The sequence below is a fragment of the Molothrus aeneus genome, chromosome 12 (genome assembly GCF_037042795.1).
Source record: "Molothrus aeneus isolate 106 chromosome 12, BPBGC_Maene_1.0, whole genome shotgun sequence".
Classification (NCBI taxonomy): Eukaryota; Metazoa; Chordata; class Aves; order Passeriformes; family Icteridae; genus Molothrus; species Molothrus aeneus.
In genome coordinates this window covers 14426867-14448854 of record NC_089657.1, presented here as the reverse complement: position 1 = coordinate 14448854, position 21988 = coordinate 14426867, and the positions used below count along the sequence as shown (strand labels likewise).

The window sequence follows — 21988 nt, the reverse complement described above, 5'->3', positions numbered from 1 at the left end:
ACAGAGAGGGGCTTGTCATGGATGCCAGACTGGGGCAGGACAGCAGACATGGCATGAGGCATGGCACTAGAGGGAGGGCAGGCACTCGCCCTCAGGATGGATGGATGAAATCGTCCATGCCCAGGCAGGGCAGCAGATCTTGCTCATCCTCTGTAGCTCTGATGCCACAGGGTGGGCATGAGCCGTGTGCCTTGCTAAGGTGATGAGAGCAGCTGGCTCTCAAAGACACCAGCTTTCATGCGAAGGCTTCAGCCCCTCAAGAGCCACCCATGCCATCCCTTCAGGGACCCACTGACACCCTTCCCTACAGCACACCCGCCTTGCTGGGCAGGAAAGCGAGAGCAGCACCCGGCGCAAGGCACAGTGCTTTTATTGACAGTCAAAGCAAGCTCAGTCCCCATGCCAGCCTGTCCCTCTCCAAGCCCCAGGTGGGGTGGCCAGAGAGTCCAGATCACTGTGGCTGATGGGTGTCACCTCCTGGTGCTGGGCCAGGGCCAGGGTGCTCCCAGGCACCCTCAGAAGCGGAGCTGCACAAGGTAGCGGAGCCGGCACTGGCTTTCCTTGTAGATGAGGTACTCGCTCTGGCTGAAGGAGGAGTCCTTGTAGGCAGGCATGGGGATGGGCTTGCCCTGGCACACCAGCACTTTCTTGCCATCCAGCAGCACCTCATCATCCTGTGCAGGATCTGGGCCAAAGACACCCCAGCACCACATGAAACCTGAGAGCTGGCCTCTCTTCCCCCTGCCCTGTGTGCAGCACAGCCCCAGAGCTGCCACAGCCCTCCTGCTCCCAGCTCACCCGGCTCTGTCCGGCCGCAGGCCAGGACACTGTCATAGCCAGCAGGTGGCTCACACAGCGTGGGGTCATCGCGGGTGATGCGGTAGGGCTTGCCCAGGGCCACCTCCGTCAGGAACATGATGCCGACTTTCTTAGATGTACAGCCCACTGCCATGGGAGAAAGGGATGGGAATGATAGCACCACCCCTGGCACTCCCATCTGGTTGTGCCCAGGCCACGCTGGACCACAGGGACCAATCACCATGGGAGGGAAGGGGTTCGGCAAGCCCACAGCTGCCTGGCAGGGGGTATGCAAAGGCAGCCAGGCTCACACAGACCCTGTGGGCATCACAAGCAGCCCAGCCCATCCCAGGACCCTCACCATAGCTGGCTGATTTGCTGTTCTCAGAGGCAAAGTAGATGCCCCTGCCCACGCGGCCGCCGGAGTGGGGCATGATGCGCAGCCCGCTCCTCAGGATGGCCGCCACCACCGCCACGCTGGTGCCGTGCCACAGCAGCCGCCGGTGCTCCAGCAGCTCGTGGGCCTTGAAACGCTCATCCTGCAGAGATGCAGACATAAAGGCTGTCCACAGAGGGACACATGGGTGCACAGGGGTGGAGGACTGCCACCCACCTCCCCAGTCCAGCCCCAATGCCTGGCTGGAGGGGCAGGAGAGTGGGTGCCTGTTTGGCCCTGGCCAGCTGGGCTGAATGTCCTCCTGGGTGGAGTAGCCCTAAAGCAATCCTGGAGTGCAACCATGGCTTCCCCACTGTGACATGGGAGAATCACCTCCTCCTCACCTCACCATCTCGGGCCACCTGCCAGATGTTGAGGATGTGGAGTTTGTGCCCAGTCTGCGTCACATAATTCTGGATCAGCTGCCAAGGGGGAGGCAAAAAAGCTGTGTCACTCCAGACAGCTATCTCAGCAATGCCCATGGTCCCCCTGGGACTGTAGGAACCTTTGGGGTGCCCACAGGCCTGACATAATTGTTTCCCATTATGGGACACTGTGGCACAAGCAGCACCTGGTATTCCCGGGAAGATGGGTCAAGCAGGGAGAGCTGGCAGCAGAGCAGGGCGTAATCCTGATCCAGTGGATGGGCAACTTCTTTCTCCTCCTCCTCCTTCTCTTTCTGTGCCTGCAGGCTCTGTGCAAGCTCAATGTCAGCCAGCACCTGTCAGGGACAGAGCAGGGACATCCTCAGCACCAGTGCTGGGCACTGTGCTGGGGGACCGGGGCAAGCCCAGCCTCCTGCCAGCAGCTCCTGCCCCACCAGGAAGGGATGTCAGGCACTGTATGCTCTGGCATCTCACCAACAACATGTCCTTCTTGGCACGCAGCAGCTCAGGGGAGTTGATGGTGGGCGGCCGTGCCCGCCCAAAGTTGTGTGGGATGATGGTGTAGAAGCGCGAGGAGAGTTCCTCCAGGCAGGTGGCCTGGGGGGGCTGCTCCCTCAGAGCTGCCTCCAGCTCCTCCAGTGCCTCAAAGCCCCTCGCGATCTGCTGCTTGCTCAGCTTCCCCAGAGGCATCTTCTTCACATCTACAGGGAAGGACAAGGTGAACCCATCCACCCCACTCGCCCCGCAGCAACCTCCAAGAACCTCCAGTATCACCATGGGCAAGTGTGGGCAGCCAGCATGGTGTGTCCACAGCCCCATCAGGTGCCAGGATACCAGAGGGGATGCTCTAAAAACCACCAGCACCTCTGCTCCGTTCACCTCCCCACCTGCACCCCCAGACAGAGCCCATGCCACCCATCAGCCACCACCTCCTACCAATGTTCATGGTCTGCATGGCATCCCGGAACATGTCACTGCTGAAGATGAGGGACACCAGGTCCTGTGTGGCTCTGTCCAAGGTGCAGGGCAGCACCCGCTGCTTGCACACCTTGTCCCCATCCACGGCATCCACCTGCAGACACCCCACATCAGCTGTGGGCCTGCAAGGGGCTGTGGGAGCACAGCACCAGGGCTGCCCACCTCTGTGAGGAGAGCCCGGTCCTGGGGCAGCAGAGCAATGGGCAGGTGCTGCCTCCACTTCCATGGCCACCCACAAGGCCATGTTCCTCATTCAGGATGCCCTCCCACTCCATTTTAACCCATTAGCCCCAAGTCTCTGCCAGCAAGCTGCTTCAGCAAGCACCCAGACCCCCCTCAAAACCCATCTCATCCCGCTGACCCTCTTGGATGTCGTGGTGTTCAGTGGGCCAGGAGTGCAATGAGGACCATCCCACCATGGTGACAAGCTCTCAGTACTCACCCTGAGTGTAGCCTCCACCTCCTGCCCAGCTCCTGGCTGCACCTCAATAAGCGTGTACTTCCCTGGGTGGGCAACAAAATTCTCCCTTGTTGCCCAGCTGTTCTTGGTCTTCTCTCGAAACTTCTTCTCAAAGTCCTTCTTGGCAGCTTCCAGGGAGGCACAGGGCATGAGCTTGGACTGGCCTGGCTCTCCCTGGCAGTGGAGAGAAGTGGTCAGGACCTCCCCTGCATCCCTGCTCCACCAGCCCCATGCCAGTGGAAGCAGGCAGGCAGGAACAAGGGGGGCTGTGATCACAAGGCTGTAGGGCAGTGAGCAGGAATATGCTGAGCCACCAGCTCAGGAAGACACCCCAGGACTCTTTGCTGGGCTGTCACACTCACATTCACTGCAGGGACAGGTGCCACATGCCCCAGACAGGCTGACTGTGTTGTGTGGGGAAAAGTCCTTGAAGCCCCCCCATTAAAGTGCTATAGCAGGACACTTGGGTGCTTGCTTTGGGACCAGGGACCACTGGGTTCACCCTCAATTCTTGGGGCTCTGAAAGCAGGTGGGGCCATCTGAGGTGCAGGGGATGAGTGATGCCTGGGTGGACTCACCACACGGCCCCAGTGGCTCCACACACTGTAGGCACCATCGTGCTCCAGGAGCTGGAGGATGTAGAACTTGTTGTTGTTGACACTGATGTTGGTCTGGTTCAGGGTGCAGTCATAGTCCTCATAGACCTACAGCAAGTGACATGGCCTGGGCTGGCACCTGGGAGCGTTTGGGGAAGGAGAGGGTGCAGAAATGTCCTGGTGGGAACACACGGGGTCTGCAAGGGAAATTGGGGCTGCCCCTGTGTCACCGGGGCAGGGGCTGGTCTGAGACTGCCCCAAGCCTCCCACCCCTGCCCCTCTGAGCAGCTCAGCCCTGCTCTCACCCGGGCACCCAGTGCTGAGCTCAGGGGGCACAGCCCATCAATTGTGGCGGGCGGCTTCTCCTTGGGAGCAGTTTTCAGGGTTGCCAAGGTGGAGCTCCAGGTGTCATCCTCCTCTTCCACTTTCGGTTTCTTCTCCCTGCTGTCTGGCTGCTTCGAGGAGGAAGCTTGGCGCTTGGAAGCCATGACTGAGCCCTCCCTGCTGTCACCAGTCCACACAGCCTTAATCCCCCAGAAAAATCCTTGGAGACAGCAGAGGGAGAGGTGAGAAATGCCATGCTGCCCTTCCGGGAAAGTCCAGTGGGCTGTGCCTTGCTTTCCCTTTGCTTCAGCCCACAGCAGGGCTGGAGGAGGGGATGGGACCTCTGGCCACAATCCTTTCCCTGTGTTCAGGGTGGGTGGAAGAGCCTTTCAGCACCCTTCAGCCCTTGAGGGAACCCAGAATGGAAAGAGCCCAGAGACACAGAGCTGAGGGGGAGCACAGGGGAGCTGTGCCCCCACCTCCCCTCACCAGGAACCCCCAATCCACAGGAGTGTGTCCCCAGGGCTCGGCCAGCTCTGTGCCCCCAGGGACATGCAAGAGGGGACATGCAACAATGCAACCACACACCACCAGACACAAAATACATCCCCCCAGTTGCTCTCACGAGCAGTGAAATGCTCTGATTTGGGCAGGAGGGGGCTCGAACAGCCCCTCTGTGCTGTGTCCCTGCCAGTCCCAGCTGAGGAGGACAGCAGTGGGGGCAGGGGGACCGGCTGTGTCCTACCTGCTCCTGCTGCCCAGGGCTGCCTGCCGAGGAGTGGCCGAGAGCCTTCAGGCTGGCTGGGCAGCCTGCCCAGAGGAGAAACTTTTTCCTTAGGCAGCACCCAGGGATGACAGCGGAAACAGCTGAGACGCCTCCAGGCAGCGCATGCACCCTGTGACAGAGCTGCCTGTTGCTGGCTCCACTGCCTGTCTGCTTGTACTGCCTGTACTGTCTGTCTGTCTGCAGTGCCTGCACTGCCTGTACTGTCTGTCTGTCTGCCTGCAGTGCCTGCATTGTCTGTCTGCCTGCACTGGCTGCCTGTACTGTCTGTCTGTACTGACTACACTGCCTGTCTGTCTGCAATGCCTACACTGCCTGCCTGGCTGGCTGTTTGTCTGTACTGCCTGCATTGTCTGTCTGCCTGCACTGGCTGCCTGTACTGTCTGTCTGTACTGACTACACTGCCTGTCTGTCTGCAATGCCTACACTGCCTGCCTGGCTGGCTGTTTGTCTGTACTGCCTGCATTGTCTGTCTGCCTGCACTGGCTGCCTGTACTGTCTGTCTGTACTGACTACACTGCCTGTCTGTCTGCAATGCCTACACTGCCTGCCTGGATGGCTGTTTGTCTGTACTGCCTGTACTGTCTGTCTGCACTGCCTGCTCTGCCAAGCAGTCCGTGGATGAGGTGTGACCCTGACCCCACCCTTCTCTCCAGCCAGCCCCACTCTGCCATGCTCTGAGACTAACAAAACTGTCTTGAGAAAAAATAAAGATGGCACCATTTTGAGTGTTAAATATCCTTTATTGGGTCCCAAGCAAACTCTCAGGGCTAAGAGTCAGGCAGTGAGGAGGACCTGACGGCATTGAATGTGGTTTGGAGGGTTCTCAGCAGCCTCTGCCCACTCCTGCCAGCACCAGCTGTGCTCCGAAAGGTCCAGGTCCAGGAGGAGCAGCTGTGCAGGAGCAGGGACTGTGCTGGTGCCATGGGAAGGGGGCAGAGGGGCCCTTGGTGCTGGGAATATGGTGAGGACAACGTTGCTGGGGCTAAAGTCTTGTTGGCTTTGCAGCTCCTGGGCTTGTCCATAAGAGCCCAAGCAGTGCAGGTGGGGGTACAGCCCCATGTCCCCCCTTAGGGACAGAAATTATTCACTTTGAACTGAGGCAGGAGCTTCCCAAAGGGACCATAGGCCATGACAACTATTTAGCTGTTGACAGGGGTAGGAGCTGGGGTTCCTCACTGTGGGGAAGAGATGACTCCAGAGGGAGCTTAAGAGCCCCTTCCAGTCCTCAAAGGGGCTCCAAGTCGGCTTGAGAGGGGCTTTGGATGAGGCACGTGGTGATAGCACAAGGGAAACTGCTTTAAACTGACAGCAGTTTTGGATGGGACATGAAGAAGAAATGCACTGTGGTGAGGCACGGGGACCTGTTTTACACAGCAGTTGCGGCTGCCCCATTCCTGGCAGTGTCCAGTCAGGCTGGACGGGGCTCGGAGCATCCCGCTCCCATGAGGGGAGGAGGCCGCACTGCAGGGCCCTTAATGGCGGCAACGCCCCTCCCAAACTACATTTCCCGGCGTGCCGCGCGGCCGCTGCGCCTGCGCCCCGATTGGAAGCTTCCAGTCGAGGCGCGAGGTGGCTGCTGGGTACAAGACGGGCGGTCCCTTAGGCGCCATTTTGTGGCAAGGCAGCGAGAGGGACTGTGCGGGTGTGCTTGGTGTGTGGTGCTGGATCGTGCTGTGCCGGGTGCCTGCGGATCCTGGGCGGCGGCATGGGCTCGGACAAGCGGTAAGCGGCGGCGGGAGGGCGAGGGGAGAGACGGGAGGAGGCGGGTAGTGGTGGGGGTCGCGGCGGGCGCGGTGGGCGCTTCACGCTCTGAGCTCGGCCCGCTGTGCCCTGCAGGGTGAGCCGGACGGAGCGGAGCGGCCGCTACGGCTCCATCGTGGAGAGGGAGGACCGCGACGAGCGGGAGTCCCGCAGCCGGCGGAGGGATGACTACAAGAGGTCCAGTGAGGAGCGCCGCGGTGACCGCTACGATGACTATCGCGACTACGATAGCAGAGACTACGACAGCCGAGACTACGACAGCCGCGATAGCCGAGACTGCCGCGACTACGACAGTCGGGACTACGACAGTCGGGACAGCCGGGTCTGCCGAGACTACGACAGTCGCGACAGTCGCGATTGCCGAGACTACGATAGCCGAGATTGCCGCGACTACGACAGCCGGGACAGCCGGGACTACGATTGCCGGGACTACGATAGTCGGGATTGCCGAGACTACGACAGTCGCGATAGCCGAGACTATGATAGAGACTACGACAGCCGCGATTACGATAGCCCCGAGGTGAGCGGGGCCGGGGGCCGGGGCCGGCGCTGCGGGGCGGAGGGCACCGGGAGCGGGTTGGAGCCTGGAGCGCTGCCCGGGGCCGTGCGGAGCAGCCCCGGGCCGGCGGGCGGTGTCGGTGTCACCGTGCGTTCGTGTGGCACTGTGGGGACACTGCGAGGGATCGCGGTGCCTAACCCTGGCCGCTGGCTTCCAGAGGGAGCGGGAGCGCAGGAACAGCGACAAGTCGGAGGACGGGTACCATTCCGATGGCGACTACGGCGAGCACGACTACAGGAATGATATTAACGATGAAAAAGAAAGCAAGACCATCATGTTGCGTGGGCTCCCCATCACGGTCACGGAGAACGATGTGAGTAGCCGGGCAGGGCCGTGCTTGCCTTGCCCCCGGGCAGGGCCGTGCCGGAGCGGCTGCTGCCATTTTGTTGAGCGCTGCATCATGGTGGCCCGTCTCCAGCGCTGTCGCGCTGCCATTTTGAGTCCTGAAAGCATTTAAACTCCCAGTGTTAAGTAATAGAGGTCAGTTCAATGTTAAACAGTCCCTTTCAGACGGAACGAGCTGTGAATACTCGTTTTTTCACGGATGCTTGCCCTAAGAGTGGATTTTAAACTATCTGCTCTTTGCTGCTTTTCTGTATGGGAGGGAAGAGGCAGATTTTTTTTGCTGCTTCGTTCCACTGCAGGGAGGGGGGAGGGGGACAGAGACAAAGAAGTGGCAATCACCAGTTTTTCTGCTCTTTATCAAGGCCAGAACTTGTGACCGATGGGGTCACACACAGTCACCGAGCTCCTTAGCCGAGCACAGCCCCGCACAAAGCAGCTTTGTGTGGGCACAGCTGTGGGAGTCAAAATGGCTGCTGCCGAGCTGAGGGAGCAAGTACTAACGAGCTTGGTGCTTGCTTGTCTGACGTATTTATTAAAAAGATGTTGAAGCTTTAAGGTTTTCTCATCTATGGTAACTTTTTAGCGGTTTTTTTTCCTTACTGGGTTATTTTGGTTACCAAGCTATAAGCCCTCCAGTGTTATTTGAGGGGTAAAAGCTGAGCTATCCCAGTTTGTTTTCAGTCAGGACTCCGCCTCTGCCTTCGATGTGTATATGCCTTAATTGCTAACACAGAGAATACATTTGCGCCATTTCTACAATGGAGATTTTTTTCGTTGATTACTTGTTACTCTCCTCATATTGAGGGGTCCTGATCACCATATAGTGCTCTAACATTTTCATGAGTGTTTGAAATCAGGTGTAGGTTCTTGCATACAAACGAGACAGCCCAGTCAGACATTACACAGAACACTTTAGAACAGTTCTTGTTTCTGAGATAATGGTGTAGCTCTACAGTTGTGCAATAACGGTAACATAATTTATAGGAACGTTTAATTCTGGACTCAGAGTGTACACAATGCATCTTGGAACGTAGAGTTGAATTCTTAAGTTAACATTACTTCTGGTTGTGTACACAATTTTTTTTAATATATTTTTCATAAGAAAAAATCATTTGCATATCTGATATTATTTCCAGTCAGCATAAAAATGGGCAGCTTTAGATAAGCTTGATTCTGCTGAGCAGCCCTTTTGTATGTAATGTAGTTTGAATTCTGTGAAAGCTGCTGAAAAACCTTGTGTCTTCTGCTCTAGATTTTAAAAATTTGTTAGTGTTTGTTTTTCGTCCATGCCTCTGCACAGTGGCTGAGGCTGTCTGTGCCAAAGCAGCTTTGTTACACTGCAAGAACTGACATTTCTTTAGCTTTTTCTTTGATGGCACATTCTTCACAAATCTACTTTATCCTGAAAAACCAGTGGGAGTCAGCTAGAGGATGAGATCTTTAGCACAAGGTTTAGGAATACATTCATCATGGAGCCTCGCAGTGCAGGCTTCTTGTTTTTCATTGCTAGGAGCAAAGGGATACCAGCAGTGTTCTTCTTAAAATCGTGGGATTATGCACAGTCTTTGCCATGTGTATCTATATATATATATATATATATATATATATGGCAAAGATATATGACCAAATATTGAGAACACTGACCAATAATCTGAGAACGCACAGTCGTAGGGATTCAGGTTCTAGATGATTCAGTGTCCTGAGTGAGGATTACAGTTATGGACTTGGATGCTCATCAGTCCACTGTTGGGTTCTCAGTAAATGTCGTCTTTGTCTTTGAGATAGTGTTAAAAACATTGTTTTGTGTATCTCTTTCATGGTACTGCAAGGTAGGTGGTTTCTGTGACTTCTGTCTGCCAAGCTATGAAAATTTTAACTGTTGGATCAAAATCTCCTGCAGATTCGTGAGCTTATTGAGTCCTTTGAAGGTCCTCAGCCTGCAGACGTGAGGCTGATGAAGAGAAAGACAGGTGAGAGCTCTTAATCCAGTTTTTGACATCACCTTCCTCTTCCCCAGCCCAAAAGAGTATCCAGAATTGTCCCCAAACTGCAAGCACATGCAATAAAAAAAAAAAAAAGGTTTGCCATGGCTAAGGAATGTGGCTTTTTGGAAGACTTAGATAGCTGGTCAACATGTTAAAAGAAGTCTGTCTACAGGGGGTTTTGTTAACAGGTATTGGTAAGTAATAATAGTGTAAACCCATTTAATAGTATGTAGTGTGTTGCATGGTTACCCTTAAACATGGATTCAGATGGAGTGAATGTAGCCAGTTAAGGCAGCTTGGTTCCTTGCCATGGCAAAATAACGAGCAGATCCCAGCAGTTGACGTCGCATTTGTAAAGCTGCTTTGTCATGAAGTAATGAAGCAGTTGGAGAGAGATTCACCTGTTTTAAAGGAACTGACTAACACAAGTATCCCGTCTATATCTGAATGCTGTCTCTAGGTGTAAGCCGTGGTTTCGCCTTCGTGGAGTTTTATCACTTTCAAGATGCTACCAGCTGGATGGAAGCCAATCAGGTTGCTTCACTCACCAAGTCTAGATATTCCTGAAAATGGAACAAGTCTGTACAGTTTAATGAGAAAAAAAAAAGGAAAAAATAGAGGTGGAAGGAGTGGTTTGTTCCATAACAGTGATTTAAAGAATAAAAGCTTTGTATATATTAAAATTTGTAATATAGAAGATAAAATTAGGAGAGAAAGTTTTACTTTGGTAAAAGGTGCCATTGTATTAAATGACTTGGTTTCCATTTAATTGGCTTATGAAGATTTGGCTAGTATTCATTAAAACATCCTAGCTTATTTCCACTTGATGTTTCCTTCTCTGTTGTCAGAGAAAGCACCACATCTCTGTGTTGCATTGGTATTAACCCTGAAAGAGAAGTGTCAGTTCTTGGCAATAATCTGTTACCCCAGTTAAAGAGGGGAACTGGCTCTTCTAGAGAAAAAAGCATATTCATTTTAACTAAATTAGGCAGACAGTGAGATCTCACATCTGTTAGGCTCGGTATTTTGGCTTTTTTGTTACTATGACTTGATAAGGAGCCAAAATGCAGTTAAATCCTCTTGTTTGTTTTCCTGTGAGATTTTCCTGTAGCACTGCAAACAGTTTCACTTGCTTTCGCTACTTTTCTGAGTATTCCTAACCTATTTTAAGAAAAGAACTTAGAAATACTCTCAAAGCGAGCAAAGTGTCATATCACAGATTTTTTTTTTCTTGCACCTGAATATTTGATTCAGCAGTCCTATGACAACATTGACTGGTTTTCTGCTCTGTTGATGTTACAATAAAGAAATGGCACCATCATGGGATTCATGGCAGTTCCAGCAGATGGAAGTTGTCTATGCCTTGTGCTGGAATAGTGTTTCATATGTCCCACACTATGGGTGAGATCCCCAGCCAGAGAGCAGCTTTCAAATTCTGTTTTCTGACACGCTGCTCAGTAGGGCAGATGGCTACAGGGGAAAGGCCAATACCAAGAAATTAATGCTAGGCATATTTTCAGAAATTATTTTTTTAATATATACAAAGCTGTACTGATGCATAATTTATTGAAATATACTCAAATTCACTCCAGTAAGCAACCACCTTAGTAGTAGGGAAAACATAGCCTGTCCCCAGCAGCTGGGTTGCTGCCTGTTAGATGACAGAACGATGTATTGCAACTATGCCAGCAGCCTTGTTTCTATGTGTGCACATCCAGTGAGTGCTGGGCCCTCCAACCCTCCCTCCTGCCGGTAGGAGCAATGGCTTTGCCCTGTTCAGTCGTGCAGAATGTGAGAGCCTTATTCATGCTACGTGCTAGATCTGTGTCAGACCCTGTTATCAGAAAAGCCACTGGTCCTGACACTGATACTCTGCAGAAAGCCAACCTGCTATAAAAATGGTTCTGCCGTTGCAGTGTCTGGGGTGTGGCCTCTAATATGCACTTCCTCACATGTGCTTCCACCTGTTTGACCAAAATATGTTGAGAGCCATATTTTGAAAGGTCATTCTGCATACCCACGCTTGGCAAAGCGTGAGGCTGAGAGTCAAGGCTTCTTAATAGCTGTAAATTCCTGACTCCTCTGAAGTCAGAGTGAGAGGACATGCTGAAAGCATTATGAACTTTTCCTACCCTTGGAGAAGCTTCACGTGCAATCTAGTTACTCATTTTGGAGAGCTCTTGCCTGAATGAAGAACACAAACCTCTTGTGCAGGCTTCCAATTGAACTGATGCAGTAGTCAAATGAAACCACTCTTGAGTTATGTTTCAGTTGATGGCACTTGTAATCCAGCCTTCAAGAAGTCTAAGCAGGGTCCCTTTGGGAGGAATTACTGTATTTTCAAGGGGACACTTCTGAAGTGTGCTTGGAAAAGTAAATCCAAATGTGGTTAAAAGGTCTGGGGTGTTTGGAGTAGGGGATGAAGTGAAGCAGTCACCTAAGGACATGTTTAAAAAGTCTCTCATTGCTATACCAGAAGTGAATAGAAATGTGGGGGCAAAGAGACTCCTAAAAATGTGTTAATCTGAATGCAGCAGATTAGGACTCTGTCTCCTTCGAGACACTTTCTGGTTCCATGTCAGCGTTTAGTGTTTGGCAGCTTTTTCTACACTCCCTGATTCTGTTTATCTTTGCTCCACATCCCATTCTCTTACTGCCCTCGTCCTCCTCTCTGCAGGATTGGATGGGCAGGGTGTAGGTGGCGGTGGTTGTCCTCCACATCCTCCCCATATGTTGTCCATTTAATTCAGGAGCACTGATTCCTCCGAAGGGTGCTCTGCCATGGGAAAATGGACATGTGTGTCTTGATACAGGAATAATTGAAACTACTTTTTTTGCAGAAAAAGCTGGTGATCCAAGGGAAGCAGATTGCAATGCACTACAGCAACCCAAGGCCTAAATTTGAGGATTGGCTCTGCAACAAGGTACAACACATGTTCCTGTGTGAGAGTTTCTCTTGCTCTAGAGCTCACTGCTTGCTCAGTGGTTTAAAGAAAGTGACACCTAAATCAAACCTGCTCCTGCTCCCCATAAAGTTAAATTATTCCCCACCATGTGTTCCCTTCTAACACTGCTTTTAGTGACTATGTTGTGACTACACTTGGGATTGTAAGCCAAAGACTACTCAGTTAAAATAACTAATTTGGGATGACTAGGGAGAAAGTAGCTGGGATGTTCTGGAAAGCAGCTGTGGTGCAGGTAAGGGTGGCTTTTGATGTTCTGGATTATTCTGGTGGGTTTAGCTTTGTTGTGTTACTTTATGTGACTGACTGGGTTTTGTTAGTGTACAGCAAATGCAGCATTACTAAAATTAACCAAGTTCTTACTGGGCTTCTCTTGTTTGTCACAGTGCTGCCTTTACAACTTCAGAAGGAGGCTCAAATGCTTCCGCTGTGGAGCGGACAAATTTGGTACGTTACCATCATCTCTTTCATGTTCAGTTTGTGGGAAACTCTCTGGCCTATGTAGGAACCAGAGTTCTGTGTAGGTTCTAGACTGGCTTATGAAATGCTGAGCTTGAAGTGAATGAACCATGTCCTGACTGAAATATTTTCTCTTCATGCAAAGATTCAGAACAGGAGGTACCACCTGGGGCAGCAGAAGCCGTTCAGTCTGTGGATTATTACTGTGATAGTAAGTGATCTTTGACTTACTCTAGAATGTGAAATGTAAACACGCATGCTAAAAATCCTTTCTGTACCTCAGCCTGCCAGCTGAAGGACTTGAAACACTGCAGAGCCATGGTGTGCACTGCTAATGTCATCCTTTTCTCCTCAGCCATCATTCTTCGAAACATTGCTCCTCACACGGTGGTGGAATCCATCATGACTGCCTTGTCTCCGTATGCATCTCTGGCAGTCAATAATATTCGTCTCATCAAAGACAAGCAGACTCAGCAGAACAGAGGCTTTGCGTTTGTGCAGCTGTCTTCTGCCATGGTGAGGACTTTACTGGTGTTCTGGAGAGAAACAGCTGGTTAACCTCCTTCTCTCCCTTGCAGCATTTAGAGCCCTGAGCTGTCTGAAGGACTGTCCCCCTTCAAGGAGTGTTGATGGATGCAGTGTGTCAAAGCTGATAATATGTAGCTGCAGTTTGAAAGGTGGTGGGATGTTGGGAGCACGTTGAAAGTCTATTTTGGTAGCAGAGTTCTGTTCTGGATTGCAGCCTTCATGCTTTGCAGAAGTACTGGTGTGGGATCATACTTTGTTGACAGATTCTAAGATCTGGGGCATACAGTGTAGGAACAGGTGCACAGAGTTAGGCTTCTTCCACCTTGAGAAGAGAGGAGGAGGCAGATGTTGCTCTTCTTAGCAACATCCAGTGGGAGGGTGTAAGGACAGCAGAAACATTCTCAAGGATACATAGGATAGGGCAATAGGGAGCAGCCATAGATTGAAACACAGGAAATTGCAGAGGTAAGAGAAAAGCCTCCTAAGTTTCAGGGAGGTCATATCTGGTATGGGATCTATTAAGGGCAGTCAATCTCTGTTCCTGGATGTGACTCTGAGGGATGTGACATAGTGGTGGCTGGGTTAACCATTGGACTTGATGATTTTAAAGGTCCTTTCCAACCTCAATGATTCATTGAGTCTGTATATCAAACTTGAGCAGCAGTGTGATCTGTTTGCACCTGCTTTAATCAGAGGAAAGGTGGTTGGATTAAAACAGGTGCCTAATCTCAGTTTTTGCTGTTGTCCCATTCAGAGTAGTTTGTGTCTTGATGAACCTAAGCTTCTGGAACATATTTAATACTGACCCAGGGAAAGGCTCAGTATTTTCACATGGGCTAACAGGGGTCTCTCTGTGCTCTTCTGCATGTGTGTAATGTGAGGAGATGGAGGGGTTTTTACATTTATAGCTCTTTTCAGTGGCTCTACATGAAAAGGTGGAGTTTGGGGGACTTCTCGATCCCCCTCAGTAAACTGCCCTTCATAATAATGAGTATTTTTTGTTGTAGGATGCTTCTCAACTGCTACAGATTTTACAAAGTCTTCAGCCGCCGCTAAAAATTGATGGCAAAACAATTGGTGTTGACTTTGCAAAGAGTGCCAGAAAGTGAGTGTGATAGCAGTCAGTTGCATTTTGGTTTTTGCTTTTTTTTTTTATTTACATACCCACCCCTTCCCTTTATATTGGACAGTTTCTTCTTGTCACCCATGCTTTTATTAAGTGTATTCTAACTCCAAAGTTTTGCTTCCCATAAGTCACTTGTGTTGCATGCATCCTGCTCTTCACTATGTACCAGGAGAGTCAGAGCAGTGTTCCTTCCATCCTCTGAAGATAACACTGTAACTGTTTGTGTGCACAGCACTTTTGTTTCCTTGGAGACCTTCTGACTTGTTACTGACTCTACAGCAATGAACCTGAAGTTCCTTTACTTGCCAAGCAATGTTTTGGCTCAAGTTATAAAACATTCCGAATGTTTTAACTGCCAAGGAATCCATGTGTGAGGGCAGACTCCACCTCCTTGCATAGGGAGACACTTCAGTAAAAGCAGTACTTAGTCAAGTGCCTGATTTTTGTGATTGCAGAGACCTGCTTCTCCCAGACGGTAACAGAGTCAGCGCCTTCTCTGTGGCAAGTACAGCCATTGCTGCAGCTCAGTGGTCATCCACTCAGGTATGATTTGGAGACTGTTACTCATTGTCCTGCTTTCCTGAAAATTAAAATGCAGACCGTGTAATTGCCCTGCTGGCCACCTGCTTGGTTAATTGTTTGATGGCAGATTCAGCCATGACAGATCTGGTCTGCACGCAATCAGTTTGGAGCCTAGGCACTAGGGTGCATGAAATTATTTAATAAAGTTGTTTACCCATCCCTGACAACTATTATCTTCTTAAATTTCAGCCACAGACTGGAGAGGGCAGCACCGTTGACTACAGCTATCTCCAGTCAGGACAGGATGGATACTCACAGTATGCTCAGGTTAGTAGTAGAGATGGTGTTATAAGCAGTAGGTTGTCATAATTCGGGTATGCAGATTATTCACCTTGTGTTGTCATTCATTTCCCTTTGCAGTATTCCCAGGATTATCAGCAGTACTACCAAAATCAAGGAGGGGTGTTGGACACAGACACAGCTACCATATCAGGTAGTGCTTCCAGCATCTTAGAATCAGTTGTTTGTAATTAAAATTTTGCAGTAGTATTTTGCCTATTATTGTTGTTTTGCTGTGCAGAAGACGACTTGGCTCATTTTGCTCTCAGGATGTTTGAATGAGGATGCATTACTAGAGAGCTGTAACAGATTTGTTGAAGTGGAACCTCTCATGCAAGATGAGAGAGAAGCCTTAGTTTCAGACTATTGACAAAGGCCTTGAACTTATGCTATCAGTGTAAGCAGCTCTAGCAAATGTTCAGCACTAAGAGCTGTAGAGGCCAGGAATTGCTGACTTTGGGAGCAGAATGTTTCCTCCTGAAAAGGAAACTATTCCTTGTCTGGGTAGAAGATACCCACTGTGTATCTATCTCCTTTAGAACGTTTATTGCCTTGTTTGGCTGCTGGAGCTGGAATTAGTAGCTGAAACTATAAACAAAGTAATTTTAGCCCTAGGATGCAGTAGTTTTATAAATTAGTTTGCTTATGAATTGCTGCTCTCTTTTGGCAGGAGCTCCAGTCACTACAACAACAGCTGCAGTCGTGTCCCAGAGTCCTCAGCTGTATAATCAGCAGACAAACTCACCTGACTCTCCGGTAATTACAGCACTGATGAGTCCTTGCTTTCAAAGCCTGGCATATGTGGCTTAGCTGTAGCCTTTGATTTTTTAAGTGGGTGGTACAGCAAAGCTGAGTGTCCGTGGGTTAGTCACAGTGCTTGTGGTCATAGGTCACCTGCCATTTCTTCTCTGGGATGGTTTTGTTCTTTGCTAAAGGTGAGTGCCAAGCATGCTGGTGAGGAGGAGTTAGCTGTCGTACGCGTAGGGTGTGCTGCTCACGCCTTGGCTTGCTGTCCTTGTTTTCTTGGTGACAGATTTTCTAATTGAGGTTTATGGTTTGGGTTTTTTTCAGACACAATCAGCACCACCTACCACTAGCACTCAGGCACAGGCAGCTCCTCCAACTGGCGTAGTGCCTGGAACCAAGTACGGTAAGTGCTCGGGAGCTGCTCTTGGGGACAGGTTTCTGTCACTGTAGCAGTAAAGCTCAGCTTTGGCCAAGTGCTCCATCACCCTGTCATGGTGAAGCTGCCCCTGGAGAGCGTTGGCTGCATGAGCCCTTTACAGACGTGTCTGCCGTTGTGGCTGCTATAATCTCCGAATTTTACCTGAAATGTAGAAAGATACCTGTCTGAATTCGTCTGGAACGACCATGTCCCACGCTTTAATTTTTTTACAGCTGTCCCTGATACTTCCACCTACCAATATGATGAATCTTCAGGATATTATTATGATCCTATAACAGGGCTCTACTATGATCCTAATTCCCAGGTAAACACAAGTTCTTCCCACATGTCTTAACTGTTAAGGTCCATTAGTTTCCTATCTCTCATCATGTGAGTGAAATTTGAAGTGCACAACATACCAAATGTTGCAGATAACTCTCAGCAGTGTGTATAGGGCTGGGATTTGATTTCCCTCTGGTATAGCCCTGCATTTTTCTCTCCTTTTCCTTAATTTTCCTCCACATTTGGCCCATATAGGATTAGCACTTGTCACAGCCACTGCAACTGAGCTATTTCGTTGCGGAGTGCCCAGCAAAGTGCACCCAGCTCTGGGCTCTGGTGGGTCATCTCTTGGGAGAAGCAAAAGATTCTCCATAGTGCTTTTGGGCAGAACCACCTGTATTTGGGGACAGAGGCTTCAGCCACTTCCTGCCTTTCGACTCCTCTGTGGAGTCTGCAAAACTTGTTTGGACTCTACAAAACGCCTTCCCATGTGGTGCAGTAGTGTGAATCAGCTTGTTTGGGTTTTCCCGTGGACACTGAGCTTGTGTGAGATGTTTAACTGTCTGCTTCTCCTTCCCTCTGGCAGTATTACTACAATGCCTTAACCCAGCAGTACCTGTACTGGGATGGCGAAAAAGAGACCTACATGCCTGCAGCAGAAGGTGTCACGTACCAACAGACAGCTACCACAACCACCACCAAAGAAGTGAAAGAGAAGAAAGAGAAGCCTAAAAGTAAAACAGCCCAACAGGTAATGGGATCATAACTGGGAATAAAGTCTTCTCTGTGGAATGGGATATGTCTCTTTTCTCATGAGAAAGGAAATCCTAGGTTATTCAGTGGGGTGCATGCCTTCAATTTGCAGGCACTCTGGGGGGCTGAGGAGAGGTGGAGTTGGCAAGGCTTCAGTGCAGAAATAAGCTCTGCATAGGAGGAGTGCTTATGGAATCCTGCCAGGATCAGTGGGAGTATAACTGAGCCATCACATAGAGGATTAGCTTGATAAGAAGGGTTTGTACAGTAAAAGCAGCAAGCTGTGTTATCTTTGAACGCTGTATACAGGGAAACACCTGCACTGCATCCAGTGTTCTGTGGTTTAAAAATAAAAGGTAGTGGGTTGACTTGTTCTGAAACTGCGTGTGAGATTGAATGGGTGTCATAAGAGATTGATAGCTTTGAGAGGGGCTGTGTGAGCATACCACTCTGCATTTCAGATTGCTAAAGACATGGAGCGCTGGGCAAAGAGTTTGAACAAGCAGAAAGAGAACTTCAAGAACAGCTTCCAGCCACTGAGTACCAGGGAGGAGGAGCGGAAGGAGTCAGCAGCTGCAGATGCAGGCTTTGCCCTCTTTGAGAAAAAGGTGAAGGTGCCAGCAGTGGTGTGTGGTGGGGTTCCTGTGACAGAGAGCTCTGTGCTCATGGCATTCTTGTCTCATCCAGGGAGCTCTGTCTGAGCGACAGCAGATCTTGCCAGAGGTGTTGAAAAATGGAGATGATGAAAATCCACTAAAGGTGAGTATGGTAGAGGAGCTAGAGCCAAGACTTGCTTTCAAACCTGGATTTCCATGGCATTTCCTGTAAAAAGTGGTGCTGATGATTGCAGCGATGTGGTGCAAGTGCAATAGGTTGGGTGACTGAGATACACTGAGGACAGCTGTGATTCTTCTTAGCCTTGAGCTCAGTTGGGGTTTTGAGGCTTCTGGCTTCTATGTAGGCTGTACTTAGAAGTATTGTTTGGCTAATGGGAACTGTCTTGCAGCTGCTGTGGTATGTACTTCTTTTGAGTTGCAATACTTCAAAGTGTGGGCCCAGTACTTAATGGGAGAGGGACCCTGCAACAGAGGTGGCAGAGAAGGCTGAACAACTTAACGCCTTTCTTTCAGTCTTCACTGCCAAGGCCAGCCCTTAGGAATCCCTGACCCAGGGGAACATGAGAAAAAGAGCTAGCACTGGAAGGTTTCCTAGAGAGACTCTGGAGTCTCCTTTCCTAGAGATGCTCAGAGGTTATCAGGACACAGTCCCAAGCAGTATGTGCTGGGGGCGGACCTTGCTTAATCAGGAGGGCTGGACTGGACGACCTCCAGTGCTCCTCTCCAACCTCAGGTATTCTGTGATTTCATCCTTAGTAATGGGAGCATGCTGTTCCTCGTGTAATACACATCTGCAACCTTTGTTCCCTCTGTGCTCTCTGAACTGTGGCACTGTTGCACTCCCCTAATGCTGCCTTTGCTTTTCAGCGTGGCCTTGTGGCTGCCTACAGTGGTGACAGCGATAATGATGAGGACTTGCTGGAAAGAATGGAGAACGAGGAGGAAAAGCTGACTGACTGGAAGAAGATGGCTTGTCTGCTGTGTAGAAGGCAGTTCCCAAACAAAGATGCTCTGATTCGTCACCAGCAGCTGTCTGACTTGCACAAGGTAGTTACACTATGTAGTGAGGAAAACACTGGGGTTGTCATAAGTCGGTGTGTAAACCAAAACCACGAGGCATGTTGCTGTTTGGAAAACTGTTTTTCTTAAAACAAAAATCTGCAGGTGGATTTTTGCTCTCCCAAAAGTCAGCTACTTCATTTAAGAAGAACTGTTGTGCATTTCATGTTGTTAAAGTGAATCTCTCTTCTTGTTTCAGCAAAACATGGATATCTACAGGAGATCAAAGCTTTCCGAGCAGGAACTTGAAGCCTTGGAGCTGCGTGAGAGAGAGGTCAGTGTTGAGATGAGCAGATGAGTAGCTACTGGAAAACCTGTGCAGGTGATCTGTTGAGCTCTCCTTATCCTGACACACGTCACTTGAGATAATCCTTTTAAGCCAACCCCTTTTCCAGTCAAGGTTCAGAGCTGCCCTGTTAGATGGAGAGAAGTGTCCTGTGTCCCACAGATCTGGCTTAGCATGGAAGGCTCATTCCATGAGCCACTCTAGCTCAGGGCTGCCAAACTGGGACTAGAAACCTGCAAGTCTCTTCCTGCCCCAGTGCTGGTTCAGATGGTGCTCTGGGGACTTGGGTCTTGGGCTCTGCCGTTGGTGGTGCTAGAATTAGTGGGCTGCAGTCTACAGCATTCTGTATTAGCGGGCATTCATCTCACTCCCATAGCTCAAAGCTGAACAAAAGTGTCTTGAAATCCATGCTAACTGTAGTTGCTTTGTGTAGATGAAATACAGAGACAGAGCAGCTGAGAGGCGGGAAAAGTACGGCATCCCCGAGCCGCCGGAGCCCAAGCGCAAGAAGGTCTACGATGCAGGCACAGTGTACGTATCTGAGAGCTCCTCAGCAACTGCCTCAGTGCAGCATGAGCAGTGGGGGTGGCTTGTTAACTCTTCTCTTCTTCCTGCAGGAATTACGAGCAGCCCACCAAAGATGGCCTTGACAACAGTAATATCGGGAACAAGATGCTGCAGGCCATGGGCTGGAGGGAAGGTTCAGGCTTGGGAAGAAAATGCCAGGGCATCACAGCACCCATTGAGGTAAGTAAAGAGGGATGTCTCCTTGAGGAGGTTTGGTGCCTTTGTTTTTTTTCTTGTTTAACCAGAAGCACTTACTGCTGAAAAACTGAAGGAATAAACTACCAGCCACTGCAAAGCTGCCTCTATTTATGTTAGCTCCTGCTCATGTTTGTGCCATCAGATGCTGAAGCAGAGGCAAGGCTGTGCCTTCCTCCCTTTGGCATTTGACTCCTGAGGCACTGTGGCCCCAGTACACCAGGAGGGGCTACCCTCCCTCCAGTTATTGCCTTTCCTGGCTTTGCCTGTGCTCCAGCTTGTGCTGTTAGGAGCTGATCTGCGCAGTTGGACTGGGGCCAGAGTAGTGTGAGGTATGGGGTATTACGTGTGCTCCAGTCTCTTGGTGTCCATGGTGGTATTTATGGCTGTAGAGATCCCCAGGGAGGCTTGGGAAGCTGGGTGGGTTGATGGGATTTTTGGTGGTGCCCTCATGGTGGTTTGGCCACTCACTGCAGAGCTGAAGTATGTCCCTTCCCTTGCAGGCCCAGGTACGAATGAGAGGAGCTGGCTTGGGAGCCAAGGGCAGCTCCTACGGCGTCTCCACGGCAGATTCGTACAAAGACGCAGTGAGGAAAGCCATGTTCGCTCGCTTCACGGAGATGGAGTGACCCCTCTGCCTGCAAAGCACTTCTTGTTAGCAAGAACTGACTGTTAAACTCCATAGCCTTGGTGACCTGGCTGTATCCTGGCTTTGGTTTAGAGTTGACCATTTCATTCCCTTGGACGTTGTTCCCTGCTCAGCATGTAACAAACACTTCCATGAGCAGATTGTTTGAACTGACTCAGCTTCATGCTGGAGAGCTCCTGGTTAGACCAAAGGGGATGGCTGATCTTTATATGGTCGTGTATATAGTGTAATGTATTCTGTGTTCTAGCATGTTGTCCAGGTGCCGCTCCTGCCCCCTGGAGCAGCAGCAGGACCTGTTAGCTGTGCTTTCAAACTGTCTCTGCTCTCCTTTTGTTGTATTGTCTGTCTGTGTTTTTTTGGAGAATTTTCCTGTACATTTTGTATGATACATCTTTGTATAGACTTTTTGAAGACTTTGATTCTAGTTGCCAATTTGGCTCATTTCCAAATGAAATACATCCAAAAATTATCCTATTTCTGTTTCTCGGTGGGTGAATGAAGAATTAAGTTGCCAATGCTACTTGTCCTTTCTGTCATTCTGCTTCTTCCTTGATGAGACTTCATCCTGGAGTCTCTGTTCCATGCAGCTCTCCACTCGCCTCCCTCCTTTCATCCCTGTGCTGTGCCTTGTTCTCAGCATCTTTCTTACAGCTCCAGCCTGGATGGTGGCTGGTGGAGCATCAGATCTCTCTGTAGCCCTTCTTACCATCACTGTAGGAGCAGGAGAGGTGCAGCAGCAGTGTCTGCACTTGCCCAGAGCCCTGGGTGTTACCTGCTGGCTCTTTGGTGGGCAGGGAGGGGGGTGACATGTGTGGCACCTCTGGAAAGATTTGTGTCCTCCACCTCGGCTTCTGGGCTGCCTCGATACTCTGGGGGAGCTGCAGGCCCAGTGATGGGAGGATGAGGTTCCCCAGAGGTGTCCTGCAGCTGTCCCGTTACTGCCTTTCTGTTCTCTGCTGTGCTGTGCCTTGTTCACACTCCTGTTCACAAGAGCCAGGATAATCAGAGCCCCTCTCAGCCCTGAGCTCTGCCTTTGCTGATGCTGTTGGCTGTGGGTCTTGCT

General features: G+C 50.3%; 2 protein-coding genes across 2 annotated transcripts; one reads left to right on the top strand and one right to left on the bottom strand.

The window, feature by feature from the left end:
- Positions 1 to 354: 354 nt before the first annotated feature.
- PARP3 (poly(ADP-ribose) polymerase family member 3) lies at positions 355 to 4142 on the bottom strand. The gene is made up of 10 exons (XM_066558172.1): positions 3960 to 4142; positions 3637 to 3762; positions 3041 to 3232; positions 2557 to 2692; positions 2095 to 2321; positions 1806 to 1955; positions 1579 to 1656; positions 1160 to 1337; positions 799 to 945; positions 355 to 685 (listed from the first exon to the last, which is right to left on the bottom strand). Exons 1-10 carry the CDS (start codon positions 4140 to 4142, stop codon positions 516 to 518), a joined length of 1587 nt encoding a protein of 528 aa, XP_066414269.1. The 3' UTR covers positions 355 to 515.
- Positions 4143 to 6361: 2219 nt separating this feature from the next.
- RBM5 (RNA binding motif protein 5) lies at positions 6362 to 21399 on the top strand. Its single transcript, XM_066558402.1, has 24 exons — positions 6362 to 6487; positions 6602 to 7046; positions 7243 to 7398; positions 9331 to 9400; positions 9876 to 9949; positions 12256 to 12339; positions 12765 to 12825; positions 12983 to 13048; positions 13193 to 13353; positions 14373 to 14470; positions 14947 to 15034; positions 15263 to 15340; positions 15434 to 15506; positions 16023 to 16108; positions 16424 to 16502; positions 16751 to 16842; positions 17386 to 17550; positions 18014 to 18160; positions 18240 to 18311; positions 19037 to 19216; positions 19428 to 19502; positions 19948 to 20045; positions 20132 to 20261; positions 20780 to 21399. Exons 1-24 carry the CDS (start codon positions 6471 to 6473, stop codon positions 20903 to 20905), a joined length of 2721 nt encoding a protein of 906 aa, XP_066414499.1. The 5' UTR covers positions 6362 to 6470; the 3' UTR covers positions 20906 to 21399.
- The last annotated feature ends 589 nt before the right edge of the window (positions 21400 to 21988 follow it).

Excerpts from the sequence above, each read along its gene's own strand:
- PARP3 (XM_066558172.1), bottom strand. The coding sequence starts at position 4,142 with ATGGCTTCCAAGCGCCAAGCTTCCTCCTCGAAGCAGCCAGACAGCAGG. Across the intron at positions 3,763-3,959 it reads GCTCAGCACTGGGTGCCCGG|GTCTATGAGGACTATGACTG; the intron begins GTGAGAGCAGGG and ends CACTTGCTGTAG. Across the intron at positions 1,338-1,578 it reads AGGTGGCCCGAGATGGTGAG|GATGAGCGTTTCAAGGCCCA; the intron begins GTGAGGAGGAGG and ends GCATCTCTGCAG.
- RBM5 (XM_066558402.1), top strand. Across the intron at positions 18,161-18,239 it reads TTGCCCTCTTTGAGAAAAAG|GGAGCTCTGTCTGAGCGACA; the intron begins GTGAAGGTGCCA and ends TGTCTCATCCAG. Across the intron at positions 20,046-20,131 it reads GTCTACGATGCAGGCACAGT|GAATTACGAGCAGCCCACCA; the intron begins GTACGTATCTGA and ends TTCTTCCTGCAG.